Source organism: Oryctolagus cuniculus, chromosome 5 (genome assembly GCF_051225735.1).
Source record: "Oryctolagus cuniculus isolate XC-2025 breed Fujian yellow rabbit chromosome 5, ASM5122573v1, whole genome shotgun sequence".
Lineage (NCBI taxonomy): Eukaryota > Metazoa > Chordata > Mammalia > Lagomorpha > Leporidae > Oryctolagus > Oryctolagus cuniculus.
In genome coordinates this window covers 123,212,639-123,234,421 of record NC_142871.1, presented here as the reverse complement: position 1 = coordinate 123,234,421, position 21,783 = coordinate 123,212,639, and the positions used below count along the sequence as shown (strand labels likewise).

The following is a 21,783-nucleotide window of genomic DNA, read 5'->3' as shown; positions in this document are numbered from 1 at the left end:
AGCAAGGTAAAGATATAAGTACATCTGGGTGAAAGTAAGGAAAGGTGGAGAGAATTTAACCATTCTAATATTACCCATTTAAAAATCTCAACACTTGGATTTAGTAGGGAGTCCTATCAAAGCAACAGCATTTCCTTGTTCTTCAGAAAACAAAATATCAACCCTCTACTTTCTGACCTCCAGAATATACAAATACTTTCATGATGATTGTTTCCAAATTTGTGAAAAGTTCAATGGTGGTCGGTGCCGTGGCTCAATAGGCTAATCCTCCGCCTGCAGTGCCAGCACACCGGGTTCTAGGCTCGGTCGGGGTGCCAGATTCTGTCCCAGTTGCCCCTCTTCCAGGCCAGCTCTCTGCTATGGCCCAGGAGTGCAATGGAGGATGGCCCAAGTGCTTGGGCCCTGCACCCGCATGGGAGACCAGGAGAAGCACCTGGCTCCTGGCTTTGGATCAGCGCAGTGCGCCAGCCACAGCGGCTATTGGAGGGTGAACCAACAGCAAAGGAAGACCTTTCTCTCTGTCTCTCTCTCTCTCTGTCCACTCTGCCTATCAAAAAAATTGAAAAAAAAATTTATTTATTTATTTGAAAGTCAGAGTTACACACAGAGAGAAGGAGAGGCAGAGAGAGAGAGAGAGGTCAGTCTTCCATCTGCTGGTTCACTCCCCAGTTGGCCACAATGGCTAGGAGCCTCTTCTGGGTCTCCCACATGGATGCAGGGGCCCAAGGGCTTGGGTCAACTTCTACTGCTTTCCCAGGCCATAGCAGAGAGCTGGATTGGAAGAGGAGCAGCTGCATCTCAACCGGCGCCCATATGGGATACCGGCACTGCAGGTAGCAGTTTTACCCATTACATCACAGTGCTGGCCCCCATAATTTACTTTTTTTTTATTTGACAGATAGAGTTAGACAGACAGAGAGAGAGAGAGAGAGAGAGAGAGAGAGAGAAAGGTTGGTTCACTCCCCAAATGGCCGCTATGGCCGGCACTGCGCTGATCCAAAGCCAGGAGCCAGGTGCTTCCTCCTGGTCTCCCATGTGGGTGCTGGGGTCCAAGCACTCAGGCCATCCTCTACTGCCCTCCCAGGCCACAGCAGAGAGCTGGACTGGAAGAGGAGCAACAGGGACTAGAACCGGCACCCATATGGGAAGCCAGCGCCGCAGGTGGAGGATTAACCAAGTGAGCCACGGCGCCGGCCCCCATAATTTATTTTTGAAAGTTTCCTGCTCTTACAAAAAAGAACTGAAATTAATATATTATGTGATAATGTGTGCACATGTGTGATTTTCTTTAGTGCATGTAACCAGAGGTGGAGTCTCTAGCCTATAAACTACCACATTTCAATGTCGGAGCTTTGCTATTTCCTTACATTCTTATTTACACCTGTCACATTGGCTTTCTTCACTTATGCCAATCTGAACTTGAAGTGTCATTTCATTGTTGTTTGAATTTGCATTTTTCTGATTACTTGTAAGACTGAAATTTTCCTACATGTTTATTGGACATTTGGGTTTTCTTTTTTTGAATTTTTCATTCATATTTTTTCCCTCTTTTATATAATTCCTATTTTTCTTGCTAATTTATAGAAATTCCTTATCTATCTTGGATACTTATGTAACTATATACAATATAAATATATTTCCTCATCTTTTCTTTTAATACTGTTGTGTTTTGTCATAAAGGAATATAAATTTTTATATAGGCAAATTTATTATTATTTTTCTTTATGATTCCTATGCATTTCTTTTTCTCATTAAAGCAATCTTTCCAGACCTCAAAGCTTTTTGTTTTCTTTTCAAAGTTTAAATTTTTATACTTACCATTTCCACTCAGCTACCTAGAGTTCTCTCTCTCTCTCTCTCTCTCTCTCTGTGTGTGTGTGTGAATAGTACAGGGTTAGAATTTACATTATTCTCATATGGAAATGCTAGTTTTCCAACATTATTATTGAAGAAACCAAAATGTCCCTATTGACTTTTTTTGTTTCCTCTCATATAAAAAGTCACACTTACGCATGCATCTGTTTTGATACTCTCCATTCCTTTTTGTAGGCTCATTGAACATTCCTTTTGGCAACATCACACTCTAATTTCCATGAATTTATAAAAATTCTTGATAAGGGATTTCTTTTTATTCATCCTTTTCAGAATTCTTACCTGTTCTTGTAAGTTTATTCTTCCATGTCAATGTCAGAAACAGTTTGTCAGTTTGCCCAAATCCGCTGAAAATCCTGTAAGTATTTTTACAAAAGGATGACATTGAATTTATAGACTAATACCAGAGTTATCCACAAATACTTCATATGCGGGGAGAGAGAGAGAAGGAGAGAGAGAGAGAGAGAGAGAGAGAGAGAGAGTCTTTTTGGTGTCCTTCAATAATTTTATAACATTTCCCTAAAATTCTAATTCATTTTTATTTTGCTAAATACTTTATCATCATTTTATTGATTATTTCCATTGTGTAGGGGATGTTTTACCTATTATAGGAACAGTTACTGCTATACAGGAATGTTACTGGTTCTCATGTGCTCCTTTCAGTGTTAATTTTTCAATTTTCCCAGTCTCTCAAGCTTGAGCTTTTAGGGTAGACTTGGGATCTGTCCTCAGATGCATTAATGCCATCCTCTGTGACTACACAACACTGCAGTCCATAGGGAAGGGTCAAAGTTACTAATATGACAGTCAAGGCAAAGTCCAAAAGGGTTTTATGATGAGGTGTCTTTGCTAAGATCAGTTCACTTGCAACAATGGTTTGTACTAGAACTGCTTGCATTCTCTCTTTTACCTTGTTTTTTGCCCACACAGCAGCTGTATCGGTAAGTAGAGTTCCACTTTTCTGGATATTTAAAAATTTAATTCTAGTGTGTGTTATCCATTTTCAATGTATTTATTTCCTTTCAGATTAAGCATCTTTCTAAAAGAAATGGTAAGAATAAATTTGCAAATGCATAGTGTTACTGAATTTTCTCTCTTTTATCCCAGCAAGACTAGTAACAATTATTTTGCCTCTTTTAACAGTAAAAGATGGAGATTTAGGTGAACAGAAGGATATTCCAGAAATCAATGTAGGTGAGTTCAATTTTTACATTATTAATGTATGGAAAAAATTTAAAGCTCAGTGGTAGAATTATTAAAACCTTCATAATACTATGTTGTGTTACTTTGGGGGAGAAATATTTATTGGTGCCTCATTAAGATTTACAGTTCCCTAAAAACATATTAATACTATGGAAAGAAAAAGAAGTTTAGGCCACATTTTATAAGAGAAATTGTGAGTCTTCAATTGAACCTAGAGATACATACTGTGTTTTCTGTTCATAACAATTTCATTTTTCCAGTTTCTGTTTTAAAAAGACAGAAAACTGTATGAGAATTCTGCTTGCTCCAGAAAATATAGGGAGTAAACCCATGGTTATTCTTAATGGGGTAAAATAAAAAAACCCATTGTCTCCACTGGGCCATCATGTTCACTGCCAGCTGTTTGTTGGGACTTAAAAAGAGTGTAAGGGTGTTTCATTTAAATATCTTTCTCACAAATCTATTTCTTGAGGAAATCCAATGCTCTCATCCATTACTGAGAGGAGAGAGAAGCCTCCGCATATCAGGTGCCATTGTTAGGGTAGGTGCAAGCTGAAATACTCAGGATCATGAACACCTTACTACTTGCAAAAGCTTTTCCTATCCAGCTCATTTATTTGCCCAGCCTTGTAGTGGGGTGGGCACTGGTTTCATTTTTGCAGGAGGGGACAGCAGGCTCCTGTGGCGAGGGTGACTCGCTGAGATCAGGCAGCAGTGAGTCTCCTGACTCACACTTCAACAACCCAGTGTTACTTGAAGACTAAAACTAGGAAATCCTTACCTAAGGGTTAAATGCTTCTGGTCTTGAGTCATTTACAGAGAAGGCAGCTAGTTTATATTTAATGGAAATAGCTTGAGAATGTCAACTTGGGAAGAGCAAAAGAGATTTGGTAAGGTAAATGGGTGTATGGGTGAATGGGTCCCAAGACTTCAGAGTCATCCACTCAAAGAGCTCTCTTTAGAGTCAGTCAAGGTACACACAGTTCAGAGGAACTGTCGCATTATAAAACATGACTGGAATTGGAGTTTTCCTAACCTCATCCTCAGTTATCTAGTAAACATTCGTTCATTTAACTCTGAGTCATTTCTTAGGCTTTGCCCCCCAACCTCTGAACTTGGACCTCAGTGAAGACAAATATTTCCTACATATGAAACCATTTCAGCCAAGCCACCAGGACTGATTGGGGCAATGGTAGCCAGTTCTAAGATCTGGGAAAATTGGCCGGGAAAAATCACAAAAAGAAAGCTGTCGCCTTTTGCTCCTTCCTCTCCATGCCTCACAGGCTGATCTAACCTTTCTTATCTCTGTCTCAAGACCTGATCCTCTCCTCTTTTTCCTTTCAGTAAATGCAACTCCCTTCCTCTAGATTCTAGGCTCAGACCCCAGAGCTGCCCCTGACTCTTAGCCTTTCCTTACATCTCACACACAAGCTGCTAGCTAATGCTACTAGATCTATCTTCCAACTACATCACAGTTGAAATTTTCAGCACTTTCATTGCTAATGCAAGCCACCTCATGGGCTCATCTGTGGCCTCATAACTTCTCTTTCCTTTCACCTCCATCCCCGACAGACTGTTCTACCCAGCGTGGACAGAGCTCTCCTTAGGCAAGCATGCAGATACCATCACTTTTCTCACCCAACCTTCTAACAACTCCTCCTCCAAAACCATCTGTAGGCCTAAGAGCCTTGATTTCCAAAATGTGGTCCGTAGGCCAACGTTGCCTGCTTCACTAATGAGCTTTGCTGGAAATGCGGGCTTTGGGGTCCCACTCCAGACTTACAGGATCAGCAGCTCCACTTTGACAGATCCCAGGTGATTCCTGTGGACGTTATTCTATGAGGACATCAGACCCTGGCTGCCTTTTTCACCTCATTTATTTCTACTCTCCCCCTTTCTTACTTGAGCTCCCCAGCTACCCTGACTGCATAGCTGTTCTCCTGTGAACATGTGGTTTTCAGTATGTGGGCCACCAACCAGCAGCATGAGCATCCCAGGAAACTTGTTAGAAATGAGCATTCTTAGGCCCTGTCCTAGACAAACTGAATCCAAAATCCTAGGGCTGGGGCTCAGTAGTGTTTGATAAGCTCTCCAGGATTCTGGTGCTGAAGTTTGAGGACCACTGCTTTAAGGCATCAGGGCTGTGCTGCCTCCAGACCTTTCTATCTACTGTCACCTCTCTCCAACAGTCTTCTTTATTCCCCCTTCTATGAGGGGTCTGCATTAGCAGGAAACTGGAGTCAGGATCCAGAGCCAGGTATTGAATTCATGCACTCTCATTCAGAGTCTTAGCATCTAGGCCAAACAGTTGTGTCTTATGTTCCTTTTTCTACTGCACATTTCACCATCTGCCATACTCTATATTTATTTGTGTTTTTACATATCTCCCCATTCCCCAAATCAAGCATGGCAATGCCTAAGAGCTTTGTTTTATTCACCGCTATATTCCCAGCGTCAAGACAAAAAAAATGCCCAAAAAACATTATGTACTTAATTAGCACGTGCTCCATGAAAAACTTGGGTAGTGAACAGATTGAGGCTTGTTTTCCTTGGATATGTACTTGTTTGGAAAATGCTCTCTTCCCTGCATGAACCCATCCATGCTGACAAACCAGTGGGGCCAAGTCTGTGTGGATTTGTTTACATCACTCTGGAAGTGTTCCCCTGCCTCCTCTCCCCATATGCCAAACTAATCTAGGCCAGCTGTCAGGAAATGCACACCTTTGCCTATGCCAAGCCTAGGTGAGTATACAGCTAGACTCGCCCCAAGTGCTACTGAAAGGACAATTTGAAGCCTAGGCCATTATGACAGTGGAGCAGTGGTGTCTCTGCTGTTTGATGTTTAATTGTAATGTTACCATAGGAATGGATCAGGATTAAGGAGGTTACACAAATCTAGGAACTGTGGACATGAGGAAGGGGTGATGCAGCTTTAGTTAGACATTAGCAAGTGGAAGCAGGATGTCAGATGCTGAGCTCACAGTGGCTCAGGTTTTGCCAAATCGGGTTTCTGTTGCCGTGCAAAGCTGTGGTGATTCGTTTCCAGCTTGGTTTCCCAGTTGTACATGAAAGACTGTCCTGAATATTTAGTACAATCCAGAAATCCTGTCTGAAGGTGTTTGCATTTTTCAGGGAATGCTGCTAGTCATATGATAATAAGTGAGGTTCTTACAAGTGCTTGGGAAGTTTACCCTCAAGGATCTTTCCTTTAAAAACCTTCTTTTTGGAAGTATTAAGAGGCAGGATTAAGCAGTACGTGGAAGTGGTACTTGATCTTGATTTTAGCAAGTATTGTTGCTTTTTCAACCAATTTACTGAGAGGAGCAGGATGGCAGAACCTCAGAAAGGGTGCTGTATAGAAAGTCAGGCCCTCTTGACCACTGAGCACCTGATATGTCACTATCTGTTCTGGACTTCATTTCTTCCTTTGAAGTATGAGAGGTTTACATCCAATAATCAATAAGATCTCTTAAAGCTCATATCTTACTTCTAAGATTCTTACAAGGTTTCTTCTTGTTCTGAAACTGAAAACAGAGTATGTAACAATTCATGATCTTTATTGGCCATTCACATTTGCTCAATTAGAGGAGATTTTTGCATTACTTCAAAAGGAGTTTCATCACATAAAGGTTGATCATTAAAGATTGTTTAATATAATTTTTATTTATTATTTGAAACATAGACAAAAAGAGATACAGACAGGGCTCTTTCATCTGCCAATTCATCCCCCAAAGCCTGCAGTAGTTGGGCTAGCTGAAGCCAGGAGTCCAGGACTCAATCCAGGTCTCCCATATGGGTGGCAGGGACCCAAGTACTTGAGCCCTGCCTTGCAGGGTATGTATTAACAGGATGCTAGATCAGAGACAGAACAAGGACTGGATTAATTCTATCAATTTTTGTGATTAATTAAATTAAATATAATATATTATATAATATATAATTATATTATATATAGTATATATAATATAATTTAATTTTATTATGAGAGAAGTCTTCAACAATGTTGATTCAATGTTTGTTTTTTCTTTTTTTTCTCACACCTAGCTGCAGGCTTGGATCTGTTTGAAGGGGACATTGTCCTGCCGGTGAGTAACTCCCAATGACACATGAATGTGACTTGGGACTGGCTGCACCACTGAACTTCGAACCTCTGTTCTGTGACCAGCTCTGGACTAGGCACCATAGGGGAGATGACAGAATTCTAATGTGTAATCTGTGTACACAGAACTTCCATTATTGTTGGTAGTGACAAAAACCAGAGGAAAAAAAAAAAAACAAGCAAAGCAGCACCAAAAAGACTATAATTATTAAATCCACCAATATGTTTATAAAGACTATCTCCATTTTAGGGAATTTCCAGCTCTTTATTTTGTTCTTAAAGTTTTATCTGATTTTAAACATGCTCTCTAGAGGAAATTCTGTTGTTTTTATAACTGAAAGGCAAATGCTAAGCAATTGTGGATGGACATCGTGTGACAGAGTTTGTGGGGTGGAGGTGTGAGTCCAGTGAAGTAGAGGTCAAGGTGACCCTGAGGACCAGGCTTTCCAGTCATGTTTGCCTTTGTTTTCACAGAAATCCAGAAATGGTCTGAGAGACCCAACCACCAGGTGGCAGTTCCCCATTCCTTACATCCTGGCTGATAACCTGGGTAATATTTCCTGTTCTTAATAAGAAATTTCTCCAGTATCTTCTCTCTCCTCCCCTCCACCTATTGATCAGTTTCATACTGGGGTCCAAGCCTTGCTAGTTCTTTATCTCATGGAAAGAATGACAGACATTGCATCAAAACCAGGGCTGATTTAAACAGATTGAGAACCAGAGAATCAAACAAGTTTTTAAAATGCATCCCCATTAAAATGCTAACAAAACCAGGAGCAACATGAAAAAAATCTTAAGAAATATAATTTGGCATCACAGCAACCAAAAACCTGCACTTTTAATACTTGGTTTAGGTGAATCTAAATGTAATATGAGAATACTGTTTTCAGCATTTGATTTCTTCCTTTTTTTTGTTTGTGGGTCACATTTTCCTGATTCTTCACAGGTCCAGTAATTTTTGGTTATATATTAGGCATTTTGAATTACAATATTTTGTCATTTTTCTCTGTATAGTGTTCATTTTTACTAGAGCAGTTAATTTATTGGCTAATCATCTGGGAGTTGTAAAGGCTTTGTTTTGGCTTTGTCCTTAGTTTAAAGCACACTGTTAGTTCTGAAATCTTTACTTTTAAGGCTGTGGCATCTCTGGGTTTTTAATGGAATGCCTATGTGTTTTCTGAGCCCTTCCAATATTTCATGGCTCAAATAGCAAATTTCGTCTCCACTGTGGTATGCAGAAGTTTCTGTTCCACTTGAGATTTCTTAGCTCCTTAGGACCTTCTTGTACTTGTGCAATTTTGCCCATCAGACAAGGATTGAAAGGAAACTTACACCCAGATTTTGTAACTATTGTCCTCCTTAACCATGACTTTTTCCTTTCCAATATTTCTTCCCTTGATTTTTAGACTCTCAGATTGGAACTTAGCCCCAAACTCTTCCTTGTATATTTCAATAAAATGTATTTGCAGGTTTATAGTTGAATTCTCTCTTCCTTGCACTGAAAGAACTGAGGAATATCTTTGTGGAAAAAATTTGTATACATTTGAATCTTAACCAAGGACTTTTCCTTTATTAACTGACAAAATTTTCTTCAGTTCTTTCTTGTTTTTTTCATTTTTCAGATTATTCAGTGAGTTTCAGTAGTCAATAATCTAAAAAATATTTATTTATTTCCAAAGCAGAGTTTTAGGGGTTTGTGTGCATGTCTGAGTGTGTGTAAGTGTATGCATGTGCACATACACACAGAGAGAAACAGAAAGAGCTTCTCATATGCTGGCTCATTCCCTAAATGGCCATAACAGCTAGGACTTGGTCATGCCAAAGCTGGAAGCCAGGCACACAATCCAGGAGGCAGGAAACCAACTCTTTGAACCATTAGCATTGCCTACCAGGGTCTGCTATGGCAGGAAGCTGGAGCCAAGAGCCAGAGCTGGGCATAAAATTAAGGCACTCCCATGTGGGATGCAGATGTCTTAAATGCTTGACTAAGCACCCTTTCCTCTGTTCTTAATGTTTTCCAAACTTCACAATTACTGTTTGTAGGAGGATTAGTTACATTCAAGCTCCTCCACCATTACCAGTATCAAAAGCCCTCTTAGAGGATTATTAAGCTAATTATAGTTAGCCTTCCAATGCCGTCCTTCAGTATGTGCAATTGTTGGAGTTTGAAGTTAACTCTTCTCAAACTATTTGTTCCAATGCTAAAAAAAAAAAAAAAAAAAAAAACAACTGGTAGTTTTCACAAGTAATGAATTGTGCAAAACAGTACTAGGTAAAACCTACCTGCCAGGAACTAGGTACATAATGAAATAGGAGATACACTCCTATCCCATGAGGCTCTTCCAGTGTCTTAAGTGGAGCAGAACACACATACAGATGACTCGCCAAAGTCAAGGGTGGCTCCTGCATTCATAGAAAGGGCCCTCAGGGTTGACTTCAGGAAAAAGTGGGAAACTTTCAGGGAGCTTTGTTTCCACTTTTACACCTGCCCAATGATGTTGGGAGAGGTCCAAATAGTTACAGAATTATCTCCTTCCTTCTTTACAACTTTTAGCTTTAGAAAAAAAATAAGGGATGTGATTTCAAATATAACTATGCTCCGAACTCCCAGCATTTCGCTTGAGGATAACCAAGGCAACACAGATTTCTACATAGCTTGATTTTCACACAAATTGTGTTTTTCTTATGCTTTTGTGACAACTCAGCTGTCTTATGTATATTTCTCTATATTATTCACGACTTAATTAAAACTAGATATTAAAATCCTCCAGTAGGTTTAAGGAATGTTGTTGTTGTTATCTGTGTTGTTTCCACAACTTTATAGACTATTCCAAGGACTATTTCTTTAATGATCTTGATATGATCTTATGACATCTGCACTGTGAAGTCCCCAAATCAATAGTTTACTCAATGAAATAAGGCCAAAAAAACATGATATTATCACCTGGTAGGCTGCCAAGAATTATAAACTCCTTGAGAGAATGCACAAAATCACATATGCCAGAAATACGATTTAATTTTATGTAACATGGCTTAATTTTTAACTTAGATCCCAGTCTTGGTTGAGTTAATGGGAGAAAAAAAATGAACACAAAGTAAAACATAGTCTTAGTTCTTCTAGAGTTTCTTTCCTCCCCTCCTCATCCTTGTCATGCAATGCCAAAGCATATGTGTGCTCAGTGAGAGGAAAGCCATTTGACCTTTGGACATTGATATGCACAGATTAGTAGTCAGTGTCTATTATTTCTGCCCTTCCAGGACCCTTAGGCTTCTGCTGCTTTGATATCAAACTTGAGATGTGGAAATATTTTCCAAGGCTGTGTTCAGTGCTGTCCCTCTGTATTGTCACCTCCCCAGGTTCTTTTTGGAAAATGGGTTTAGAGACTGTATGTGTTTCCTGTGCTTTCTGAACCCTTCAAATTCTCTAAACTCTGTTCTTTTCCTCCAGGAAGAGGGGATGTCTTTTTAGACTGGGGTAACAAACTCTGTTCTCACTGCTTCTCTACAAGGTACTCTAGCTATGCCTACAAAGTCAGGGTGACTTGGGGCCAGCATTTTGGCATAGTAGGTTAAGCATTGGTTGGGATGCCAGCATCCCATATGGGTGCTGTTTTGAGTCCCAGCTGTTCTACTTCCAATTCAGCTCTCTGCTAATGTGCCTAGGAAAGCACTGGAAGATGGCCCAAGTGCTTAGGCACTTGCCATCCACATGGAAGATCCAGATGAGGCTTCTGGCCTCTGCCTGGCCCAGTCCTGCCTGTTGTGGCCATTTGGGGAGTGAACCAGTATATAGACAATCTCTCTCTCTTGCTCTCACTCTTCCTTTCAAATAAATAAAATGAATCTTTAAAAAAAGTCACAGTGACTTGCAATTCACTTCTATTTTCTGCGTTGCTTTGTGACTTTACTGAGGCATTGCAATCAAAATTCTGCTTGCATGGGGCAAAGGAAAAAGAAAATGGGGAAGTTATATAGCTTTATTCAGCCACACACACATGCATGTATTTGTATTTTGTAGCCATATTTGTTTTGTGCATTTAAGGTATGCACATGTTATATCCACAACCAGTTTTACAATTTTATTTATTTATTTTTAAAGATTTATTTATTTATTTGAAAGTCAGAGTTACACAGAGAGAGAAGAGGCAGAGAGAGAGGCCTTCCATCTGATGGTTCACTCCCCAGTTGGCTGCAACAGCCAGAGCCGCGCCAATCCGAAGCCAGGAGCCAGGAGCTTGCTCCCAGTCTCCCAAGTGGATACAGGGGACCAAGGACTTGGGCCACCCTCTACTGCCTTTCCAGGCCATAGCAGAGAGCTGAATAGGAAGTGGAGCAGCTGGGTCTCAAACCAGCTCCCACATGGGATGCCGGCACTTCAGTCCAAGGCATTAACCCGCTGTGCCACGGTGCTGGCCTTTTACCATTTCATTGTCAAGGATCTATTTACCACCAAAAAAAAGTCTAGATAACCCTCTGTAGATTTTTTGTGATAACATGATTTTCTCTATACTATGTTATGTATATTACTCAAAATCTAAATAATTCTCATTGATATTTTTCCTAATTTCTGCAGAGCTAAATGCCAAAGGAGCCATTCTGTATGCCTTTGAGATGTTTCGCCTCAAGTCCTGTGTGGACTTTAAGCCCTATGAAGGAGAAAGCTCATACATCATATTTCAGCAGTTTGATGGGTCGGTATGAAATTTTACAGAAAATGAACATGCATTTTTGCTTATAAAAAGTGACACATATATTTCAAATGATAAAAGAAGAAAGTGAAAGGAAACTAAAAGCAAAATCAAATATTTCACTGAATTATTCAGTTATGCAGCATCTTTAATGTGCTTAGCAGAGAATGCATTTTTGGATACATCTGGATTCCAGGGATATTTATCTCAATTCCTTTCCTGGGCTTAGGTCATGTTTTAAATTGAAGTACTTTTTAAAAAGTCAGATTTATTGAAATATAAAATATGTCCTTTTAATGGTACTACATTAAGTTATAGTACTCTGTTGTTAAAGTTCAAGATATAAACTTGCTTTTCATTGTCGGTGACTTACTTTCTAAGAAGTTTCTAAGAAGAAATGAATTTTATATCAAGAAACAAGCTCTTTTATTTCAAGGTTCTTCATGTTAACCAGCCTGGGCTAGGCGAACTTGAGAAATGAAGTCAGTCTGCAGGCCTCATGGAAGCGTTTGTTTATGCTCTAGTTCCCATTATGTCTCTAAGTTTTCCTTGCATGTCTGTCTAGTTCTGACCAGGGGCTTTTGTGAATCATGGATGGATAATAGAGATAAAAGGGAAGACAAGGAAAAAATGTAGGCAAAGAAATACCAGTTAAAGCAAAATACTGATTATTATCTAGATACAAATTAAATACCTTGTAGAATGTTATTTTCCTGGTTCATTCTTTAATTAAAAAATTTATGAACACCTGCTATGTAGCAGGAAGTGTGCAAAGAAGCATGAGATGCAGCCTTAGACATTGCAAGGTTTATAGCTGGCAAGTGGGGACAATGAACAAACAGCAAATAAATAATTTCTACATACAGCATTGAGCTGTAGCAGGACCTTGAATGAAATGCTGAGTGAAATATCAGGCAGAACCAAAATGAATGATTATATCAACGAGGAAGGGAGAAGGATATAGAGATAGAGAAGAGAAGGATGAACAGGGTAGGAGGATAGAGAACCCATTGAGTTTGATACATCTAACGCTTTGAGTGCAAGGGGCAGAAGAAAGGACCAGGGGTCCAGGAAGATAAACCGGAGGCCGGAAATAAGGACCATGTGTGAGGGAACCTACTGTGTTGTGCAAGATTCATCAGATGCTCAGTTTTCCACTTTAGAAAGTTTACTTGATTAGGATGGATGAAGGACTTGAAAGAGAAATGCTGTTGGTGGAAGACCAATTTACGAATGCTCCAGTCCTTCAGGAGAGAGTTGAAAGGGACATACACTAAGGAAGAGGTCAAAATAAAGAAGAGTCAATTATTCCACACACATGTAAAGAAACAGATTTATAACAACCAGAAAGCCTTTGAGATTTATGGTTAGGATGACTAGAGGGTAATGACTGCGTTCATTTAGGTTGGGAATACTGCTGAAAGTGTCTGTTTGGGTCATGTGGTTTATTCTTTGAGGTTATTGCAGGGCATATAAATGGAAATAGCCAAAAGATTTGGGTAGTTTCATTTTATGTGAAGGGAAAACATTTAAAGTGTGTCTTAGGCATTGCTAAATCCTCACATGTTAGAGGGTCTCTGCTTTCGACTATTTCATCTTGTTCCTTAGCAACTTCTGAACTTCCAGAAAATATCAAAGCCTTAAATTATTTATTAAAAATTTCGAGGGAAAAATAAGTTTCCTTAGCACTTCCATTTTCATTGTCTAACCACTAATCTTACTGTATTCTTTTTTCTTTTAAAAAGCAGAAACCCAAAAATAAAATATCTGCTTGATTACTTTCTAAAAATTCTCTCTTGACAAAATTCTCTTGATTTCTCTTCTGCTTTTAAGTCAGTTTTTGGTACCTGATTAAGGGATGTGTCTTGTTCGAGAGACATTCTTTGTTAAAGTTGAATATGGGAGACTCTTACGGTCTATGGCTGGCAGGTGCCCCTGTTACATTTAAGTTAGGGATGGGAAAAGGGAAGAAGCAGGTTAAGGAAGGGACTGGCACAAAGTGCCCCATATCTTTCAGAGCAGTGGTTCTCTGACAGGTATTCAGCTAGGATCATTCAGAAAGACAATGTCAGAGGTTCATAGTGCTGGAATTTCTGGTATTTTTGCAACTTGCAAAATACTTTCTGTTGGGAAAGGAATAGGAAAACAAAAAGAAACAAATAACAAATGCTTCCTCTGGGCTGTGAAGGTTTTGCAGAATAAACTCTGAGAGGCAAGTTGATCATAGTTATGCTTGCACAAGTTGGTACAGTTACTAAAATTAATTGACCTCTACACATCAAATTGGTGAAGAACTTAGGGAATCTGCCAGAGATTCCTGCTCCCATTGGTTTCTGAAGGAAGCTAAGGGTCCTCCTTTCCCAGGGCACTTCAGAAATTAGGCAGTCTTGTTTGTGCTGCCATAACATTCTCCATAGATCTGCCTACATCTGAAGACAGATGCACCAACTTGCCTTTTCAATGAGTTTCTTTGTCATGCTCCTAAAATTTACACCTTCTCATTATAGGAAATTTGAAAGTTTACTAATGTTTAAAAAGAAAATTTAAATCAAGTACAGCTACTGCTCAGAGATAATTTAATATTTTTGTATAAGGACAACAGTGTTATTCTTTAGAGTGTCTGTGGGTTTGTAGAGGGGAGGAAGAATACCCATTTTTTACTTCCTTCCATCTTGATTCAGTATTAGGATTAACTTGTTTATGAATGTGTTTCACTTTTAGAATGGAACATTACTTGTCAGGCCTTTATTCCCTCTAGTTTAACTCTGTCCCTATCTTTAAACCATCAACATATAAGAATACTATTGATACATATTTATGGTGTGTGATGTCTCAATACACATATACACTGTATAATAAGCGGTCAACAGTTAGAAAGCAACAGGATAAATGTTTTCGGTAACTATTGTGCAGTATAATGACTATGGTTAAAAACATTGTATTGAATACTTCAAAACAGCTAGATGAGAGGATTTTTAAAGTTCTCACCACACAGGAATGATCATTTATTTTTAAAATCAAGTCTTTTTCTAATTTGTGTTCTGGAATCCTATGAATTACAACCACTTAGGAATTTTCTAGGAGAAAAATACCCTCTTTTCTTTAAAGGTGCTGGTCTTATGTCGGCGACCATCATGTGGGACAGAACCTTTCCATTGGCCAGGGGTGTGACTATAAGGCCATCATTGAACATGAGATCCTGCATGCTTTGGGATTTTATCATGAGCAGTCAAGAAGTGACCGAGATGATTACGTCACCATCTGGTGGGATGAAATTATTTCAGGTGTGTATGAACCCGACATAGCTGGGTGGAGATGGTTGCCATCTTTATTACTTGTTGAGATGCACCCTAGATGAGCAGGCCAAATTCATGGGTGGACAGGAGCTTCAAAGTGATCACAGGTTATGAGGAGGTCACCATTTGTTGACCTCCCCTGTGAGCTGTGCTGATCTGATTATTACTATCAGTTAAATATCTCAGGGAATTAGTGTGTGTTGGTTAACTCGATGTGGAAGTTAACTGAAAGTTAATCAAAGCTTTTGCTTTGTATTAGTGTTTTCATTGAAACTATCCCAAAAGTCTCTATTTTTCTGGCTTAATGAGTAAACTAGATTAAGTTTCTGAGAATATTAGGGGTTTTTCCAACACATAAAGCCCAGGAGACAAGTTGTAGCAGTGGTTATCTGTTTTATTGAGATCACAATTTCAAATGTGGGTGCATATAGTGCTGTGCATTCTAATAGTAATTTAAATTTGAGGGACTTGAAAACGCTGGAAAGCCCTAAAATTAAATATGAATCCTCAAAACACTTTTCCCATGACAAGCTCATTGTGGAGTCAGGTGGTTAGCAGTTCTCACATTAGGTAGGGTTGGCTAATCATATTGAAATCACTGGTGGGGTTTCTCAACCCGAGTCTCTCCCAGTCACTCATATTCTGATCTCAATGTGTAATGATGCAGAAAGGGGGAAAGTGTGTGATTTTAAAAGCCTGATAGGGCACCAGGATTTAACACAAGTCCACCCACTCTACCATCAAACCACTGGACTAGAGGCCTGGTAAGCCTTCCAGTTCAATCTAGGAAAACTGGATGGTACTCACCAAGAGATGCAATAACAGATTAGACTTTTTTAAAAAAAAGATTTATTTCTTTATTTGAAAGTCAGAGTTACACAGAGAGAAGGAGAGGCAGAGAGAGAGAGAGAGAGAGAGAGAGAGAGAGAGAAAGGTCTTCCATCTGATGGTTCACTCCACAATTGGCTACAACGGCCAGAGCTTCTGACCGATCCCAAGCCAGAAGCCAGGAGCTTCTTCTAGGTCTCCCACATGGGTGTAGAAGCCCAAGCACTTGGGCCATCTTCTACTGCTTTCCCAGGCCATAGCAAAGAGCTGGATCAGAAGTGGAGCAGCTGGGACTTGAACCGGTGCCCATATGGACTGCCAACACTGCAGGCGGTGGCTTTACCCACTGTGCCACAGTGTCGGCCCCGACAGATTAGACTTACTATATTAGTCTCTCAGATGTAATCGTATTATAACTGGGTGTGTGTAGATAGAAAAGGAAACAGGGTTAGAGGTCATAGTACTGAATTTCTGATTGTGAGGCTCAGGGTACTATTAGACTTGACCTATTTTTATCTACAGTCCTGAGTTTCTTACCTTCCTACGTACTTGGTTTTACTCAAAATTTTATGAGAAAATAGAAGATGTTTCTATTTCTTTTTTTTTATATTTTCTAAGAGGTTTTTATAACATACATAGCAGGGTACAGAATTATGTGTGTATACAACAAACATAACTTTAAAGTTTTTTTTAACTAAGCACACACTCATAAAATGATAATGGATAATAAGCTTGTGACTGATTTTTATTCTTATATAGCTTATATTTTTAAATTTTCTGTGAGTATAAATTATAATTAAAATATATGCATGTCTCTGCATGAGTATACACATACACTTGTATGTAATCATTTAATACTTCAAATATTTGGAGCTCAACTGTCTAGAAAATCTGGAATATAGTAAAGATCTTGGATGGGATAACAAAGTTAATTCTGAGCAGCCAAAACTGATGTTATAAAATTTACAGAATAAAGCCTGTTATATTTCCATTTCTAGGTTTTGAAGAAGGCAATGCTTACAGCTTTTATTTTTAAAGATGCATTTATTTATTTACTTGAGAAGCAGAATTACAGACAGAGCAAGGGAGAGTCAGAGAGAGAGGTCTTCCATCCGCTGGTTCATTCCCCAAATAGCTGGAACGGCGGAAGCTGAGTTGATCTGAAACCAGGAGCCAGGAGCCAGGAGCTTCTTCCAGGGTCTCCCACGTGAGTGCAAGGGCCCAAGCACTTGGCCATCCTCTACTGTTTTCCAAGGCCACAGCAGAGAGCTGGATTGGAAGAGGAGTAGCCAGGACTTGAGCTGATGCCCAAATGCAATGCTGGTGCCACAGGTGGATGCTTAACCTACTATGTCACAGCGTTGGTCCCAATGCTTAGAGCTCTTAAGAAAGATTTTTTTTGGGGGGTAAAGCCACCACCTGTAGTGCCGGCATCCCATATGGACACTGGTTCAAGTCCTGGCTGCTCCACTTCTGATCCAGCTCTTTGCTATGGCCTGGGAAAGCAGTAGAAGATGATCCAAGGCCGGCGCCATGGCTCACTAGGCTAATCCTCTGCCTGCGGCACTGGCACACTGGGTTCTAGTCCTGGTCGGGGTGCCGAATTCTGTCCCGGTTGCTCCTCTTCCAGTCCAGCTCTCTGCTGTGGTCTGGGAGTGCAGTGGAGGATGGCCCAAGTGCTTGGGCCCTACACCCGCATGGGAGACCAGGAGAAGCACCTGGCTCATGGCTTCGGATCGGCGTGGTACACCGGGCGCAGCGGCCATTGGAGGGTGAACCAACGGAAAAAGGAAGACCTTTCTCTCTGTCTCTCTGTCTACTCTGCCTTTCAAAAAAAAAAAAAGATGATCCAAGTGCTTGGGCCCCTGCACCCACATGGGAGATCCAGAAGAAGCTCCTGGCTCCTGGCTTTGGATTGGCTCAGCTCCAGCCATTGCAGTCATTTAGGGAGTAAACCAGCAGATGGAAAACTTTCTCTCTCTCTCTCTCTCTGCCTCTGTCTCTCTGTAACTCTACTTTTCCAAAAAAAAATCTTTCTTAAAAATGTTTTTTGTGGTTATTGTTAAATTTACTTTATTTTAAAATCAAGAAGAGAGAAAGAGAAGGAGGAAGAGACAGAAAAAGAGATCTTCCATCAACTGGTTCACTCCCCAAATGGTTGCATCTCCATGCAGGTCTCCCATGTGGGTATCAGGGGCCCAAGTACTTGAGCTATTCTCCACTGCTTTGCTAGGCACATTAGTAGGGAGCTGTATGGTAAGCAGCTCCTCTAGGACTCAAACTGGCACTCCAATATGGGATACCAGGGTCACTGGCAATGACTTAACTGAGTATGCCACGATGCTGGACCCATGAAGGCTTTAGTATAAATGAGGTCCCCTTTATCAGAGTGAGACAACACATTTGCCAGTGTAATTTGAAGATGTACTTGGCTCTGAGTTTAGCACAGATTGCTCAACACACATGAATATTTACTCATCTCCTATCTATATTTTCATCAGTTATAATTCCATCTATCTAAATTGCTTGTAATCACTGGAGAATTGTTCTCATTTACAACATCAAATCCAGTAAGTTTATAAACTTTATACAGGACAGTATAATTTTTCAAGGTTATTTATAACTTTTATTGTATGCCATCCCTGGCTGATGACTGTCTTGTTTAACCTAAAACACTGTATTGACAATAAAGTTCTCACTCCAAGTTCATCACCATTTCTAGAGTCACAATTATGTTTTCCAAATCTACTTCCCTCTACTAAGGAAAAAAAAAAAAACTCAACTTCCAAGGTCTAGCATGGGTGAGCAAGCTACAGCCCATGGACCATATCCACTTGCTTTTATAAGTAAAGCTTTATAGGAACACAGTTATGTCCATTTGTTTATGTATTATTTATGGCCACAATTGTCCTACAGTGGCAGAGTGGAGTAGCTGAGACAGAGAAAATATGGTTTGTGAAGCCAATAAAATCTCATCTACCAGCTTATAGAAAAAAGTTTTCTGACTGACCCCTCTTCAAGGCTCCCCAGAAGTGAGTTCTCTGAAGGAGGTTAATGCCTATTCTGTTTATTCACTGTCAGGGGCCACCAGCTACCCAGCATAGATCCAGGTAGATAGCTGGCACAATGATAATAAAATCTCTTGGATACATTTTTTAAAAATATTCAGACCATTTCCTTTCAAATCATTCTGATAAGATCACTTGAATAATAATAAAACATAAACTATCCTAGCCTGCCAATTATATGGGAAGTGAAAGAAAACAATAATGAGTTGAAACAAGTTACCTGAAACAAGGTACCGCCAAAAGACACCAGGAGATCCTAGACCCAAGCCCCAATCTTCTCCACCACTGATGCTCTTGACAAACCCATCATTTCAAATGACATCCTAGGACCAAGTTCTATAGGGGGAGTGGTTTTTTCCCTTCCTTGTTTGAGCCATTTATTTCTATCAGTCTTGTCCCACCTGCAGAATCCAAGTAATGCCCCATAAATTCATGTCTGTTGAGACGATGGGGTTCATTGACTTCTAAAGTGTTCACACCCTTTTCCCAGCACCTGCTGGAGTACTGCCAGGTTGCACCACATTTCTTCAGTCCTGCACTGAAGATGTCTTTGAAAGGCAGTTACACTTTCCTTTTTCAAATTGTTAAAAATGACTGACTGGGGAGGTGGAGAAAGAGAAGGCATGAGGGCCGGAGTTTATGATTGGAAGTGTTACGAGCTTCTCAGGCAGTTTTTCTGTCACTCTGCAAAAAGGAAATGAAAAACCTGCAACCTTCCCATTAGTACAGCTGAAGCATGTGATCAGCCATTTAGCTAGGCACATCTAATCTCACTTGCACTAACCTAGGAACACATTTACCTTTCCTATTCTGATAGGAGAATAATCATCATTCAATTTTATTTTTCTGCCCATGAGATTATTTCTAGAACAGAAGGATGTGAGTCTTGATTGACAAGATGCTCCTTTATTTTTTTTAAAGATTTATTTATTTATTTATTTGAAAGAGAGTCACAGGCAGAAGAAGACACACACACACACACACACAGAGAGAGAGAGAGAGAGAGAGACAGAGAGAGAGAGAGAGGAGAGAAATATCTTCCATCTGCTGATGGCCACAACGGCCAGGGCTGGGCAAGCAGAAGCCAGGAGATTCTCTTCTTGGTCTCCCACATAGGTGAAGGGGCCATCTTCTGCTGCTTTCCCAGGTGAATTAGCAGGCAGATGGTTCAAGAGTGGAGCAGCCAGGTTCTGAACCGGTGCCCATATGGGATACTGGCATCACAGGCAGCAGCTTAACCCACTACACCACAGCACCGGCCCCAAGATGCTCCTTTCTTGCCAGCTGTTCACCTTTCCCTCTGCCCCTCAGATTTCCTTTTCCCAACCAATGCTAGAGGTGACCAGGTATATCTCCAAACACATTCAGGTGACTGATGTACTTGACTATTAGGACTATGGGTGTTGAATACAGTAAGTCTTTTCCTGAATTCAAAAATTCCTTTTTCTTCCATTTAGAGTGCTTCCTCAGCTTTGCTATGTCACCTTGTCTTTCTGAAAGACTTATGCACACACATACACAAATACGCACACCCATATTTAGGTTGAGTATCCCTTGTCTGAAGTCTTTGTTACCAGAGTTTCAAATTTCAGAGATTTTCATATTTCAGAAGATTTGCATACAATTTATCAATTAGCACCCGTAATCTAAAAACCTGATCTGAAATGCTTCAAAACTTTTTGAGCTTTCAGATTTTGGAGGATTTTGGCTTTTGGATTTGTGCATTAGTGATGCTCAACCTGCATATATGTTTATAACACACCTATTTAAATAAATACATATATTTAATAATTGACAAGCATACATATCATAACATGTATTTAATAGTCCACAATAATTTTGCACATGGTATATATTAGCATATTAACTGATTAGTATTTTTTTTTATCTTTTATTTAATGAATATAAATTTCCAAAGTACGACTCATGGGTTACAATGGCTTCCCCCCCATACCGTCCCTCCCACCCACAACCCTCCCCTTTCCCACTCCCTCTCCCCTTCCATTCACAAACTGATTAGTATTAATAATAAACAATGTATATTACTTATACATTATAATAATTATAAAATAGGTATATATATTTAAATTAGAGATGCACCATCTCTAATTGCTCTTTTGGGATCTTTGGGTGTCTAATCAAAGAGGAAAGATGGAGGTGGAAACAATATGACTGAGTAGGACTTGGCCTTCTGTCTCTAACAGGTTATGAGCACAACTTTAACACCTATAATGACAGCATCATCACAGACCTCAACACGCCCTATGATTATGAGTCTGTGATGCATTATGCACCTTTTTCATTTAACAAGAATGCAAGTGTTCCCACCATCACGGCCAAGATCCCTGAATTTGATTCCGTCATTGGGCAACGCCTGGATTTTAGTGCCCTCGACTTGGAGAGGCTGAACCGAATGTACAATTGCAGTAAGTACCCCTGGGCTGAGGACTGGTTGAACTGGCCTCAGCAGAGTCCCTCAGTCTTCAAGCTTTCCTTTACCTCTTCCTCTCCTCACCTTTAATGTTCCAGTTAAGGGAACAACAACAAATTACATAACCTTCATTATTAGACTGGACTACTTTCTTTAGACTAGAAAAAATGGTTATGAATATTGAGTATGCAGGTGAGCTTTATAAAATAGAAGTATTAGGCAAATATAAGAAGCTGTTATTGCCTGACTTCTTTACCTTCTTTTTTGAAGGGTGCAGCATTGTATAAAGTTGACAGAG

General features: G+C 39.9%; 1 protein-coding gene across 1 annotated transcript in view; it reads left to right on the top strand.

The window, feature by feature from the left end:
* The first annotated feature begins 2,723 nt into the window (after nucleotides 1-2,723).
* MEP1A (meprin A subunit alpha) overlaps nucleotides 2,724-21,783 on the top strand; it is a 42,321-nt gene continuing 23,261 nt past the window's right edge. The window contains exons 1-8 of the mRNA XM_089333218.1: nucleotides 2,724-2,813; nucleotides 2,899-2,923; nucleotides 3,016-3,066; nucleotides 7,120-7,160; nucleotides 7,649-7,724; nucleotides 11,748-11,865; nucleotides 14,971-15,146; nucleotides 21,259-21,480. Coding sequence (XP_089189344.1) covers nucleotides 2,745-2,813; nucleotides 2,899-2,923; nucleotides 3,016-3,066; nucleotides 7,120-7,160; nucleotides 7,649-7,724; nucleotides 11,748-11,865; nucleotides 14,971-15,146; nucleotides 21,259-21,480 — 778 coding nt within the window. The 5' untranslated portion in view covers nucleotides 2,724-2,744. The remainder of the gene's footprint in view (nucleotides 2,814-2,898; nucleotides 2,924-3,015; nucleotides 3,067-7,119; nucleotides 7,161-7,648; nucleotides 7,725-11,747; nucleotides 11,866-14,970; nucleotides 15,147-21,258; nucleotides 21,481-21,783) is intronic.